Source organism: Ceratotherium simum, chromosome 16, assembly GCF_057802395.1.
Source record: "Ceratotherium simum simum isolate JZ-2026a chromosome 16, ASM5780239v1, whole genome shotgun sequence".
Classification (NCBI taxonomy): Eukaryota; Metazoa; Chordata; class Mammalia; order Perissodactyla; family Rhinocerotidae; genus Ceratotherium; species Ceratotherium simum.
This window is the reverse complement of record NC_141915.1, coordinates 40,485,108-40,499,162: the sequence shown is the minus strand read 5'-3', so window position 1 is coordinate 40,499,162 and position 14,055 is coordinate 40,485,108. Positions and strand designations below refer to the sequence as shown.

Below are 14,055 nucleotides of genomic sequence, written 5' to 3'. Positions count from 1 at the left end.
TCTTGTCTAGTTGAAAAAAAGTCAATATTGGGAGGATCTTAATAAACGTATTGGGATCTAAGTTAATGTAGAGATAACTGACATTTTTATAATGATGAATAGAGTATTTCAGTTTAAGAACATGACATATCTTTCCATTTAGTCTAGTTTTCTGTCTTTCAGTATATTTTAACACTTTATTTATGTAAATCGTGTACCTTTCAAACTAGATTTATTCCTGCATATTTTATATTTGTTCGTGCTATTGTAGATTGTTTTTTCCTTACATGGTGTAATATGCAGAGTAATGGGCCCCCAAAGATGTTCATGTCCTGATCCCAGAACTTTGACTACATGATAAAGAGGAAGTAAGGTTGCTAATCAGCTGGCCTTAAAATAGCAAGATTATCCTAGACAATATGAGTGGGCCCAATATAATCACAAAAATCCTTAAATGTAGAAGAGGGAAGAAGAGTCAGTGTCTGAGTGATACAATGTGAGCAAGACTCCACTGGCCATTGCTGGCTTTGAAGATGGAAGGGGCTATGAGCCAAGGAATGTAGGCAGCCTCTAGAAGCCGGAAAAGGCAAGGAAATTATTTTCCCCTAGAGCCTCCATAAAGGATCAGGAACAAATAACTTTCTAAGAAAATGCTGAGTCTGTATTCCTGAGAAAGAACGCAGATACCTTTCAATAGATCATATTTAAACAGCAAACATAAACCAACACCATGACAAATTTTTAGCTAATGTATACCACAAGCAAACACTGAGCACTAAAAATGTTATAAAAGGTGGGCTTTGCAAAACCAAAAGGTCACCAGCCTCTTTTCCAAGAAATTTGTTAGCAATCAAACCCTACCTGGAAAGCTAAAACAGGAATCTAGCAATTTCCTTTAAATAAAGCCTTATTTAAGACTAACATTTTAATCCATACTCACAATGAAAATGGGATAACATTTGGACTGAACAAACAACAATGAAAATGGGAAAATCACTTGGGCAGAATAAAATAAAATACTGATTTCTAAGTACACCAATAATTATTAGATATTAATAGTTTCCCTTTTCTAGAGAAGAAAGGGAAAGAAGGATGGACTCATTCGTGGTCAGGCTCAATGCCAGGTGGAGAGGTCAACAAGGACTTAATGAAATTAATATACTCACATCTGCTTAATAATGGATGCTGTTAGAACTGCGACGACAGCTCCTTTTGAAGACATCACGTGAAGCTCTGGATCCAATGACAGGTAGCAGTTGTGATGGGTAACATCTTAGTAACAGCCTAAACGCACATTTTTATGAGACAATTAACTCTTCTTAGGCGAGTAAAAAGCAGACTAATGAGATGTTCCTATGGGATTTGATATAAACATTAGAAAGGAAAACATCCTGCCTGCTGCAACACCCCCTAGAGGAAAGGCTATATAAGCCCTTCAAGGAGGAAAAAGCCAAGAGGCTTGGAATTCAGACTCAGTCGCGGTTGCTTGAGCTTTTGATCCAGGGGACCACAGACTTTGTAATAAATCAAAGCTGGACACACCCTATGGATACCAAAGGCTATATAACAACTATTTCTTCTTCAACACCATGCCAAAGCTGCTCTAGGATTACAAATTTTAGGACCATCTCTTCTAACACCAACTGCCAGCATGGTGGTCTTAAAGCCAACAGCTGCCAACCAACAGGTCATGTTCTGAAGACTCGCCAGACCCCAGGCTGCCAACACACTCCTTGCTTGTGTCTCACGCCCATCTGCTTAATAAGCAATTTCAACGCCTGTCCCTCTGCGGATGATTGTGGCTGGGGTGGTGAAGGCATCAACAGTAACGAGAAAGAGACCATGCAAGTCTTGAATGACCGCCTTGCTAACTACCTGGAAAAGGTGCGAATGCTGGAACAAGAGAACGCTGAACTGGAGTGTAAAATCCAGGAAGAGAGTAACAAAGAGCTCCCTGTCATCTCTCCTGACTACCTGTCCTACTATGCTACCATTGAGGAGCTCCAGCAGAAGGTAAGATTCTTAGGAACCTGTATAATCAAGTTGTGAATTGATGCTCTCCAAGCAATAGTCATTTGCTAAACTTTAATATCGTTAGTTCCTTTTGTGCTGAAACATATTTTGTAGGATAAGAAAATCTCTTGTATGAAATGGTCCTCTTGAGGCAATATTCAGAGTTTTATACTTTTTCACTTTCCGAGAGACACTCTGCCATTATAACCAGATCACTCAGGGCCAAAAAGTGTTAACAATTCATTGCTGCCATTTCTTTAATAAAAATAAGAACACAGGGATCTGAGAGAATGAATTTTGTTTTAGCAAGTTCCTAAACAGTTTAGTTTTTGTCCATTCTGCAACCATCACCACTCTTTTCCCCTTTTATGCTTATTTTATCATCTCCAAATTGTTTAGTTTCTTCCCACACTAAACCTAAGACTCCTATTCAGAGTGATATGCTGCTGCTACACATGCTGGATTTATGCCAGATAATTACCGAGCACCAACAACAGTGCACCAGACGCTATTCCAAGCTCTGAGAAAATATTGTGAACTGATAAGTCCCTGCCCTCGTGGTGTTTACATTCTAGTGGATCATGGTATGTTATGCAGATTTGGGGTGGATTTTATATTTTAATAGTAAAACATATAGAAAAGTTTTTATTGAAGGATTTTTTGCTGATCTTTTAGGAAAATAACAAAGCTCTGACTTTCCAAAGTTTCCCAAGCTTCCTCAGCATAGCTATGAAAAGCCAAACTAGCCTTTCTCTGTTAACTGAGACACACACAAAAGCCGCTTGGTTTTTGAAGAAGGAGATCTTGGTGTTTGTCTCATTTGTGTGTACAATTTCTTAATTCTAGATCTTGTGTACCAAGGCTGAGAATTCCAGACTGGTCTCACAAATTGACAACACCAAACTGGCTGCCGATGACTTGAGAGCCAAGTAAGCTCACCCAACACTGTCATTCATGACAGAATTCACACCGTGTGTGACATTCAACACTCCCAATAAGAGTATCCCCAAATCTACTAACTCTCCTGCCCCACACCATGTTGTCACTAGCCCATAGAAGACCTTCAAATTCAGTAAATGATTAAGATTAATAACTGCTCACATGTATACAGTACCTGTAGTTTCCAACATATGAACGCATCTGATTATCTGCACAATAGTTCAGTAAAATAGGTAGGGCTAATATATTGTTACCCCGTTTAAGGTAAGAAAGCTGTGGTTTAATGGGGTTCAGTTACTTATCTAAAGGCATACAAGTTGTGCAAGATACAGCCAAAACTTGGACGCAGCTTTCTAAATCCTAATCCGGTGCTCTTTGCACTTACACCGCATTGCCTCTAGGGGGAGGAGAAGAAGGATAAATTCCCTCAGCTCCAAGAATGGCAGTGTGGCATCACTCCGGCAAACTAGTTTAGGAATGATAAATAAGCGGTGAGTTTATCACATGGTTTCACCTCTAAAGAGAATAAAACCCACATGGAAATACAGTAAATAAGAGGCCCAGAAGAAAATGCCCGGAAGGAAGTTCTACTTGGCTTGATTCACATCATCTCCCTTTTAACATCTTTCTTTTCATGTCTCATTGTTAAAGGTATGAAGCTGAGGTGTCCCTACGCAAGCAGGTGGAGGCAGATGCCAATGGTGTACAGCACATCCTAAATGCACTGACCCTGGGCAAAGCTGACCTGGAGGCACAAGTCCACTCTCTGAAGGAGGAGCTCATTTGCCTCAAAAACAACCATGAAGAGGTAAGAGAAAGACCAAGGGAGTCATTACAGGCTAAGCCTCTAAAAATAGTATCAATTCCTTTGAGTTGAGTTTGACAAAGGGTGTCTTCACTAGACACTACTCTGTTTTTTAGCCCTGATAATACCTACTGCTACTACCACTAGTTCAATGTGTTTCAAACCCCTTGCCTGTAACACAATATCTGAAGCCTCTATTGTCCTCTCCAGCTTTTCTGGGAGAAGGAAGCAACCCAACTTTCCTGTCCTCACAGGTTTTCCATCTTTTTGGAGGTATCCCTACACAGACTTCTGCCATTATTGATGTAAGTCAATATTGGCCTAAGCCCATACTAGCGTCATAGAGACTATGATCTCTCATAAATTCCACCTCTATGGAATTCTTCATTCTCTATGCAATGTTTCACCCATTACCCATCCCTGGAAGTGATCTAAATTCTTTAAAACCTTGATCTTTCTAGTCAATTCCTTTTAATGTTGCAAATATTTGTACACATAGTCATATCTGAAATAGCCTCAAGTCATTTTATAGCATCTCAGTAGCATCTATAAATCATGTATTGCTTTATTGTGGGCTATATTTCAGATGCAATTAAGCTAAATTATTTCTATTAGACTCAAATGAGAACACAAGGGAGTCATCTGTTCACCAAGAGAGTCACATTCTTTTTCTTTCCATAGGAAATCAATTCCTTACAGAGCCAGCTTGGAGACAGACTCAACATTGAAGTGACCACTGCCCCTTCTGTTGACCTAAACCGGGTTCTACAAGAAATGAGATGTCAGTATGAGTCCATCATGGAGACAAACAGCAGAGATGTGGAACAATGGTTCAACACACAGGTAGGGAGGGTAGAAAAGTCAAAAACAAAAAGTTGACATTGCATTTCCAGGAACCCTTTAATCAAAGTCATGTTTTCCCTCAAAATATCCATGGTCCTTGACTGTGTTTCAGACGGAGGAGTTGAACCAACAGGTGGTGACCGGCTCTCAGCAGCAGCAATGCTGCCAGAAGGAGATCATTGAACTGAGACGTACCATGAACATTCTGGAGGTTGAACTTCAGGCCCAGCACCGAATGGTACACGGCAAGCTGGCCAAGCCTAGCACAGCAGTGATGGCAACAGCCCCTGACACCTGTGTGTTGCAATGTTTCCCAAATTGTGTCCCTCAGAACAACAGTTCTTCTGTTTTTGCTGAAGACTCTATGGCCAAAAAAGGACTTTATGGTCAAATAAGTCTGGGAATGCTGGATTAAACAAAGGTTAAACAGGATACCTTCCTGCAGGCCTTTAATAAGCTGATGTGCACCATGAATCTCCAAGAAGGGGACATATGGTATCCAGCATTCCAAAACTTATTTGACTGTCGACCCCTTTTCTTAAGAGAATTTCATGGCAATAATGATCCATGGAGTACACTTTGGGAAACACTAAGCAATTTATTATATGCAAAACATTTTCAAGCTATCAAATTTATAAAATAATCATATAAGGGAAGTGGAATAATTATTAAGCCAATTTTATGGCTGAGGCTCAGAGAGCTAAGGTCATTTTCCCAAGCCAAATCCAAGAGAAGTTTCATCTCGTCTATTTTATAGATAGAGATGTGAGATCCCAAGACATTAAGTAGCTTGTCAAAAGTCACCAAAGAAATAAGAGTCTGAGCCAGAATGCAGGTTCCAAAGCTGGAACCACTTCTGCCTCACTCTACTGCCTCTCTGAAGTAGGAAATTATTTAAATGCTCTGATATGAAGGGTATTAGGAAGACCTTGCCCCAGAGCTGGTTTTGTCACCAGCTAGTCAAGTGACCCTGAGCAACTCATTTAACCTCTTTAACCTCAGTTTTCTCATGTATAAAAATTGGGATAATCATGCAAATAATAGATTATTAAAACCTAAAATTCCATTATTCTTAGACTTACAGAATGATAGAGCAGGAAAGAACTTTAATCATCAAAGTTTCAACTCTCATATTTTACATATAAAGGAATTGATCCAGGAAGGGAATTGTTTATGGTTAAATGCTGCTCACTTCCTTTTTAAGGTTCAAACACTCCTAGAATGAGGTGCCCTAGTAATGCATTTTTAATGCCTGGGTGTGAAATAAGTTGGAATGTTTTCTTCTCTCATAGGTAGTAGGAAAGTGTGGTAGGATATTATCAGATGATCAAGAAAAAGTAGATGGGGCCGGCCCAGTGGCGTAGCGGTTAAGTGCGCACACTCCACCACGGTGGCCCAGGGTTCGGATCCCGGGCACGCACTGTCGCACCGCTTGTCAAGCCATGCTGTGGCGGCGTCCCACATAAAGTGGAAGAAGATGGGCACGGATGTGAGCCCAAGGCCAGTCTTCCTCAGCAAAAAGAGGAGGATAGGCGACAGATGTTAGCTCAGGGCTAATCTTCCTCACAAAAAAAAAAAGAAAGAAAGAAAGAAGTAGAGAAGTAAACACTTAAAGGGAGGCAAAAAAAGAGGGGGATAAAGGAAAGCAAGCTTTAGCATAGTTGATAATTTTGTTTTTGGATTTATTTGGTTAGGAGGTAATAAAAGGGCTTGGAAATTCGTTACTACCTGTCATAAAGAAACCATTGTTTAAAATGATACAGATCACAAGTGACCTGGGCTTAAAGGAGTCATCATTATAAATCCTGCTTTCCTCCTCCATGATAGAGAGATTCCCAGGAATGCATCTTGGCAGAGACGGAGGCCCGCTATGCGGCCTTGCTGGCCCAGATCCAGCGTCTGATCGATAACCTGGAGGCTCAGCTAGCAGAGATCCGATGTGCCCTGGAAAGACAGAACCAAGAATACGAGATTCTGCTGGACGTCAAGTCCCGGCTGGAGTGTGAGATTACCACATACCGCAGCCTTCTGGAGAGCTTGGACGGCAAGTACGTAAAGTAAAAACAGCTTCTGTGAGAAAGATATTCACACATACACATGTATGTACTATCACTGGCAACAGGGCACAAGTGCTTTGATCTTCTTGCCAGTGATGGGCAGCTTTGGATGGAAGGATCCATACACTCTCTCCAGCTGTGCGTTTGGACACCTACAACTGTCATTAGTCTAGCTGAGCTGAGTTGTTTTGAAGAGGCAGTGCACCAGGTTAGTTCCTTATAGAATTTTTAGCTTCATAAAGCTTTAAAAATTACGAGGGAAGAAAATGGTTTCCCCAAAGACGAACATTCCTGGCAAGTTACAGATTTTCCCCCACTGAGATGAATATCTGACATTCATGAGACCAAACAGGACAACCCTGCTCCTTTTGGAGGAACATTCTGCTTGGGCTGAAACCCCTAACCTTGTCCAGCCACTTGTCGTTGATGCCAACAGCATGATGTACGTATGTGTGTTTCAGAAGTTTTTCTTATAGAAGTTGTAATGTTTTTAAATGATAAGAAACTAACCAACCCATAACGAACTGACCTAGAACGCAGAGCTCTTTGAAATCAACCCAGTCCAAGCTAACACTCCAAATGCAGACTTGGTTACAATTGCTAAGCAGACCTTCCTCCCCAAAATAATCAGTGAACTCTGCTCACAGCGTTCTCTTACCTGGCATGTCCACATAATGCCAACACAATGTTAACCAGGGCTATCACCTTGAGGAGCTACTGTGTACCACCGCGCCTTGAATCATCAAAGAAAGATGAGGCTTTCTAAAAAGAGTTCTTACTGTTAACTGCTTCTAACTCCAATTCTCTAAAGATTATTCATTTATAGACACCCAGAAGGCATTTTGGAGCTTCCCAGTGAAGCATTGAGGACTCTTCAATAGATGGGGATCAGGTCACCAGTAGTACTGTGACTGACTCCCTCATAAGGAAAACATCTGGTTAACTTCCTTCCCTCAGATAATAAACCCTTTGACTCATCCCTTATCACTGTTGATCCTATCAACTTAATTCCATTATATCCATTCTGCAGATGAAAAACTAAATCTCAGGAGAGTTAGCTGACTTACCTGAGGTCACCAGCTGGCAAATGACAGAGCTGGGCTCTGCCCCAGTCTTCGACTCCTGGCGTGGTCGTCCAGAACACTGTGGCATTGACTGAAATGGCGTCTTACATAATCTAATACTTCTAACCCTAGGATGCTGCTTTCCTATGGATCGAGTCTGATCCTTTTTCTTCCACTAACGAGATAGTATAAAATGAATCAATAAGCATTAGGAAGTACTTGTTTTGAGTGTTGAAAAATTAACCACTGCCATTTTTCTCCAGGGCCATCGTTGCCTGCCCTCAATCACAGGTAAAATTCTGGTTTTTTCTAGGTTTGCCTGTAACCCGTGTGCCATCAAATGTGAGCCTTCCACTTGCACATTCAGTAAGGCCAGAGCCAAAGAATGCACATCTCCTATTTACATGTCCTCAGCCCCCCGTGAGATATGCGAGCCCTGCAGTGCCTGTGGAGCCCTGTCCCGGATACTGGTTAAAATCTGCACCATCACCAAGGAGATTAAGGATGGCAAAGTCATTTCTTCTCACGAGCATGTGCAGCCTTGCTTCATCACCAGACCTGCCAAAGTCTAACATCTCAAGTGATGAAAATGACCCTCATTCATGAAAGAGAGGCCAGTACTTGCTCCTGCCAAAAAGGTTTAAGAACCCTTCAGGTACTCAGTTTCTTACTACTATAGCAGGTCCCCATTGCTAAATAGAATATCTTTCATTCTGCTCCTTCCCTAGGTCACTGCTGCCAACATGATAATAAATGACATTTATCTGGGAGCACATTTCCCATTTATCTGAGGGACGAAAACTGATTTGTAAGTGCCCATGAAGCTGACCTACATTACTTGACTCCACAGGTGATGGTCAGGTTTCTCTTTTGTTTACTCAGGCCTTGTTTACTTACGTTCCTCATTAGAGCCAGTCAGACAAGTTCTAGGATTGTTTTTGGCCAAGGCACACGAAGGTGAAAAGCTACAACCTTCTCTTCTAAACTCCTTTTTGGGATATAGAAAGAATCCTATAGGGCCGGCCCCATGGCTTAGCGGTTAAGTGCACGCGCTCTGCTGCGGGCGGCCCGGGGTTCGGATCCCGGGCGCGCACCAACGCACCGCTTCTCCGGCCATGCTGAGGCCGTGTCCCACATACAGCAACTAGAAGGATGTGCAGCTATGACATACAACTATCTACTGGGGCTTTGGGGGGAAAAAATAAATAAATAAAATCTTTAAAAAAAAAAAAAGAAAGAAAGAAAGAATCCTATAAGGGAACAGCATGAATAGGGAAAATTTAGTTTCCTTGAATAGACAGTCACAAGTCTGATCCTGCTGAACCCTGCTGTCTCAATTACTGTTTATCCATACTCACATACTTTACCTTCCCCAAGATATTTTTAAAGATGTCCCTGTTCTCCAAAACTTCGTGGACCATTAGGTTCTCCAGATATTTTCATCGAGAATCAGGATAGCTGTGAGGAGTGAATCTAGAGCATTCTGAAGAAACAGCACAGATCTTTTCATTAAATGTTTGCTATTTCTCTTTCTACTCTTTAGGGAATGGGAGTTGGTTCCAATTCTTTGACAAGGGACATGTAGCTGGAACTCTGAAGACATAACCCTGCTCCTCTATCTCTCTGAGATGGCTGGCGAGAAAAAATAACTTAGATTCCTGCTACAATCTATCCATCAAAGAGAAATAGACTTAATATCCACAAACTTTGCAGAAACGTAATCATGAATAATTGCTATTTGTAAGCACAAGGTAGTCCCAGTGTGAGAATGCATCATTTATGTACCAGCCATTATCATAGCTTTTTACACAGGGTCGCAGAGGGTCTAAGTCATTCCCTACCAAAATTAGTTGACATAGAAGTTTTAGTAAATAATTCCAAATGTGGAGTCAAAAGGCCTGAAGTCCTGAACTTGCCGCTTCTTAACTGTGACCCTGGGCAAAACATTTAGCCTTCGTCAAATTTAATTTCCTTGTTTGTTAAATGAGGATCATGCCTATTTCACAGGGTTGTTGTGAAGATCAAATGAAATTCTTTATTTAATGCTGCTTGGTATGCTGAGAAGCACTGCACAAATGTTATTTTTATATAAGCTTTGCTTTTAGCTACAGCCCTAGACCTAATTATCATTACTATCTGGTGTTAAAATTCATTCTCCGTGAATTTAGTTATCCAGTCATGAGTTTGAAGTTTTAATAGTGTTTGGCTTTGGGGATAAAAAAGAATAGAACAAGATCTCCTGAGATCAAGCCCACAATTCTACTCAATAAAGCATTTTTGAAGTCTTAGGGTATGTATCAGATATCAAGTTAGTGGCTGGTGCCCACATCAAAGATAAAAGCTTTGTTTAACTCACAGCTCAGGAATCCACTTCCTCCAGTCAAGTAGCAGCTTACACTAAGCGTGTGGAATGCAGAACTCCCAGAATGATCTTTTCTATCAATAATTTCCCACTCATCTGAACGCCCAGATTACCCCTGGTCAGTATTTAATTGCATCCTACCTCAGAGTGAAGGGTGGAGATATGGGAAGAGCGTGGGGCTTGGACTCAGAAACCCTGGGGGAGAGTCTCAACCCAGCCTGTGTATGTGACCTTGAGTAAAAGGCCATAACAAGATAGGTCCCACCTGCCACATGGGATGATAATGGTGAAAGAGTCTTGTAAACTGTAAACTGCTACACAAAAGGGAGTTTTTATTCCCTAAATTGACAACCAGGCATACGTCATTTCCTTCCATACCTTCCTCCTTTGTGTCCGGTTCAGTGATGGTCCCCGGTGGACCCCATACATACCATCAACACTAACTGGGAAACCAACTGGTGAGAGGCCAGAGCTGCTCGGTCTGCTCTGAGCTGGATTCCAACAGGATTCAGGGTTTAGGAACCTCGCTGGACTCAGGCTAACCCCAGGCTGATGCAGATGCCATTCTCAATTTATCCCAGAAATAGGATCTCTTCCTCCTACTCAGAACAAAGTGCCCCACATGCCTTCCACAATAAAAATACATTATTATATACTGCGTGGTAAAGAGGAGGTTTGATCACTCAAAGGCTTTTAGATTTTTTTTAGTGTTTTCTCTATATAAGGGAACGTAAAACCATCTGCTGGACCTTGTATATGAGTAGTCAAACCTTTTAAAGGCGATACGGAGTCTGGATTGTTACCAGGAAGCTAAATCAGTATCTTGTACAGCCACAGGAGGGAGTTGAAGGGGTTTTTTTACATAGTTTAGAAAGGCCAGCAGCTGGAATAGGAAAGGTGCTGATGGAGAGGGCAAGGGGGATTCAATACAAGTCTAAGTTTAGCACAGCTCGAAAGACAACCATGAATCAGGAAACAGCATGGTCTCTGGAGTCTGAGTTCAAATCCCACCTCTGCTTCTTCACTGTGAGACCTCAAGCTGGTTATTGAAGCTTTCTGAGCCTCGCTTTCCTCATCTGTGAAATGGGGATAATAGTAGTACCTACCATCAGATGACTGTGAGACTGAAATAAACTAAAGCATTAAACCACTTAGAGGAGTATCGGGAAAACAGTAAGTATTCAATAAATGTTAGTTGCTATTATTATCAATATTGCCATCATTAACACAAATGCAGCACCAGTGTGAGCCTCTTTGGGAGACAGTGCTGTAGAGTACTAGTAATGCCATTAATAATAATAATAATAATAATGAAATCTGCAGTGTGCTGAGCACTCACTGTGTATCAGGCCCTGTGCTGAGCCTGTTTCACATGCACAGCCTCTAATCCTCAGCACAGCTCAGCAAGGCAGCTCGTGTTACACTTCTCTCCGCAGGATGAAAATAAATCTCAGAGAGAGTAAGTGCCTCTCCCAGAGCTAGAAAGTGGCAGAGCCAGGATTCAGACCCAGATCTCTCTGACCCTCGAACTCACGCTCTTAAACGCTAGGCTGAATTATAGATACTTGAAACCAAGAAGTCTGTGAGTCCCAGTCCTGTAAGGCAGTTATAATACCAGGTTCCTTTCTCCCAAAGTCTGTAAAGTCCTAGTAAGACACCATCGTGCAGAGCATTGACTCCACGCAGCAGGAGGGCTTTTGATTTGCTAGAGCCTGTCTCGGAAAGGGAAGGGGTATCAGAATCCATTTGGTGGACCGTAATTATATTTGTAAACAAGAGAGGCATGGGGATACATTTTCTCTAGATTTTGTCTTTTTTCATGCTGACTCCATCTTAATAGGATAGCTGGTTTAAACCCTTCGGAATGCAACAGTAACCACGCTTCTCTCTTCCCCGTTGTCCCTGGACAATTAACTGCCCCCTGACCCCTATACATGGCCCACGACCTCTCCATCTTCATCCTCCAGCATCAATTCCGTCAATTTCTGCTTAGAAGAAGCCTCCCTAAAATTTTTCCTCCAGAGCTCAGTTAGTGGTAACCCCTTACATCACTTGCCTCCAGGATTTCTCTAGTTGACGCAGAAACCAAATCCCCTCAGGAGCTTGTAAAATTCAGATTCTTGGGCCTTACCCCAGCCCTTCTACAGTAGCTTCTCCAGGTGTGGGACCTGAGAATCCAAATTTTAATAAAAATTCTCAGCTGAAGTGTGTGTGCTGAATTAAAAGCCACTGCTTTCTAACTGATAGGTGCCTTTTGGTTTGGTGACTTGGTTTTGGTGCCTTTTTTGATGACTTGATGCCTTTTGGGGCTTTCTTTTAGGTTCTGACACTAGCTTGATAGATGACCACCCTTGCAGAGAAATTTGACCACACTGGCAGACAATTCCTCCTCTACACATCTAGCCACCTGTTTGTAAAGTGGAGTTAATCAAAAAGTTAATAAGTAACTCATTCAATAACTAACTCATTTAATCCTTACAACACTACCACGAAGTAGCTACGATTAATATTCCCATTTAATAGACAAGGAAACTAATGGACAGAGAAGTTAAATGACTTGCCCAATGCCACACAATAATAAGACTGGATTTTAAGTAATTTGTTTTCCTTAGGAAGGTCAAAATAGCACCTGATACATTATATAATCAGTCTCCAAGAATGGAAACGATCCACAGTAGCAACAGATTATTTTCAACTCTTCAAAGCACCTTTCTCGAGCTTGCTTGTCGCAGCTTCTAGCGAGAAACCACCCAAGGAGACTTTATGCCATTAGCATTGATAGTTCTCTTTGTCCAGAAATTCATAGACTGAGTTTTATTTTCTTAATTTTATTTTATTGTGTTAAGAATACTCAACGTGAGATCTACCCTCTTAACAGATTTTTAAGTGAACGATACAGTATTGTTATCTATAGGCACGATGTTGTCTAGCAGATCTCTAGAACTTACTCATCTTGCGTAACTGAAATTTTATACCCTTTGATTAGCAACTCTCCCTTTCTCCTTCCCTCAAGCCCTTAGCAACCGCCACTCTATTCTTTGCTCTTTTGAGTTTGACTATTTTAAATACCTCATATCTCATATAAGTAGAATCATGCATTATTTGTTTTTCTGTGACTGGCTTATTTCCACTTAGCATAGTGTCCTCAAAGTTCATCCATGTTGTCACATATTGCAGGATTTCCTGCTTTTTTTAAGGCTGAATAGTATTTCATTTTGTGTGTGTGTCACGTTCTTTTTTATCTACTCATCCATCAATGGACATTTAGGTTGTTTCCACCTCTTGGCTATTGTGAATAGTGCTGCAATAGAGATAGGAGTGCTAATATCTCTTTGTAAATTAGAAAGATATTTTGATGGCATCTAAGAGCATTTATCACATCAGAGATATAGAACCTGGGGCCCAGGGAGAAAGGTGACTGGTCCATGACCACATGGCCAGGGAGAGGATCCAGCACTCTTTCTTCTACTTCTCCTTCTCCACTGCATCTGTGGTAGAGAGCAGTGGAGTTGGGTTTGATGGAAACAACTCTGGACCAGAAGGCAGTGACCTCTGGTTCTAGTCCTTAGGAGGCTCATTTGACTTCTCTGTGTTGGACTCTGCGTACTCCCCAGGGATCTTTTTGATCTAACATTTTCAGTGTCTCTTACATTCCCTGATGTTACTCACCTTATTGTGTCTAGTCTTCTGCATCTGTAAATAGCAAATGACACCAGAAATAACGTCCTCCAACTCTCTCTCTCTCTGGTGTCTTTTAAATAAGGCAATTAGATGTTATCGATAAGATCTTTAAGTTCTTTAGAAGCTAATGACTGTATGTTATTATTATTAATTCCCATAATTTCCACTTATCAAACAATGGAGGAAAATATCTTACTCATTCCCAGAGTAGGTTCATCCTAATTCTGTCCATTTCTATTTAAAATGAGTTTTGATAATAAAAAGCATTTTAAAAGCAAATACCCTCTCCAAATGAGAACGAGGGAGAAAAAG

At 41.2% G+C, this 14,055-nt stretch overlaps 1 protein-coding gene across 1 annotated transcript; it reads left to right on the top strand.

The window, feature by feature from the left end:
- The first annotated feature begins 1,524 nt into the window (after positions 1–1,524).
- KRT39 (keratin 39) lies at positions 1,525–8,272 on the top strand. The gene is made up of 7 exons (XM_004434512.3): positions 1,525–1,992; positions 2,839–2,921; positions 3,583–3,739; positions 4,418–4,579; positions 4,692–4,817; positions 6,407–6,627; positions 8,014–8,272. The coding sequence occupies exons 1-7, from the start codon at positions 1,525–1,527 to the stop codon at positions 8,270–8,272; spliced, it is 1,476 nt and encodes a 491-aa protein (XP_004434569.1).
- The last annotated feature ends 5,783 nt before the right edge of the window (positions 8,273–14,055 follow it).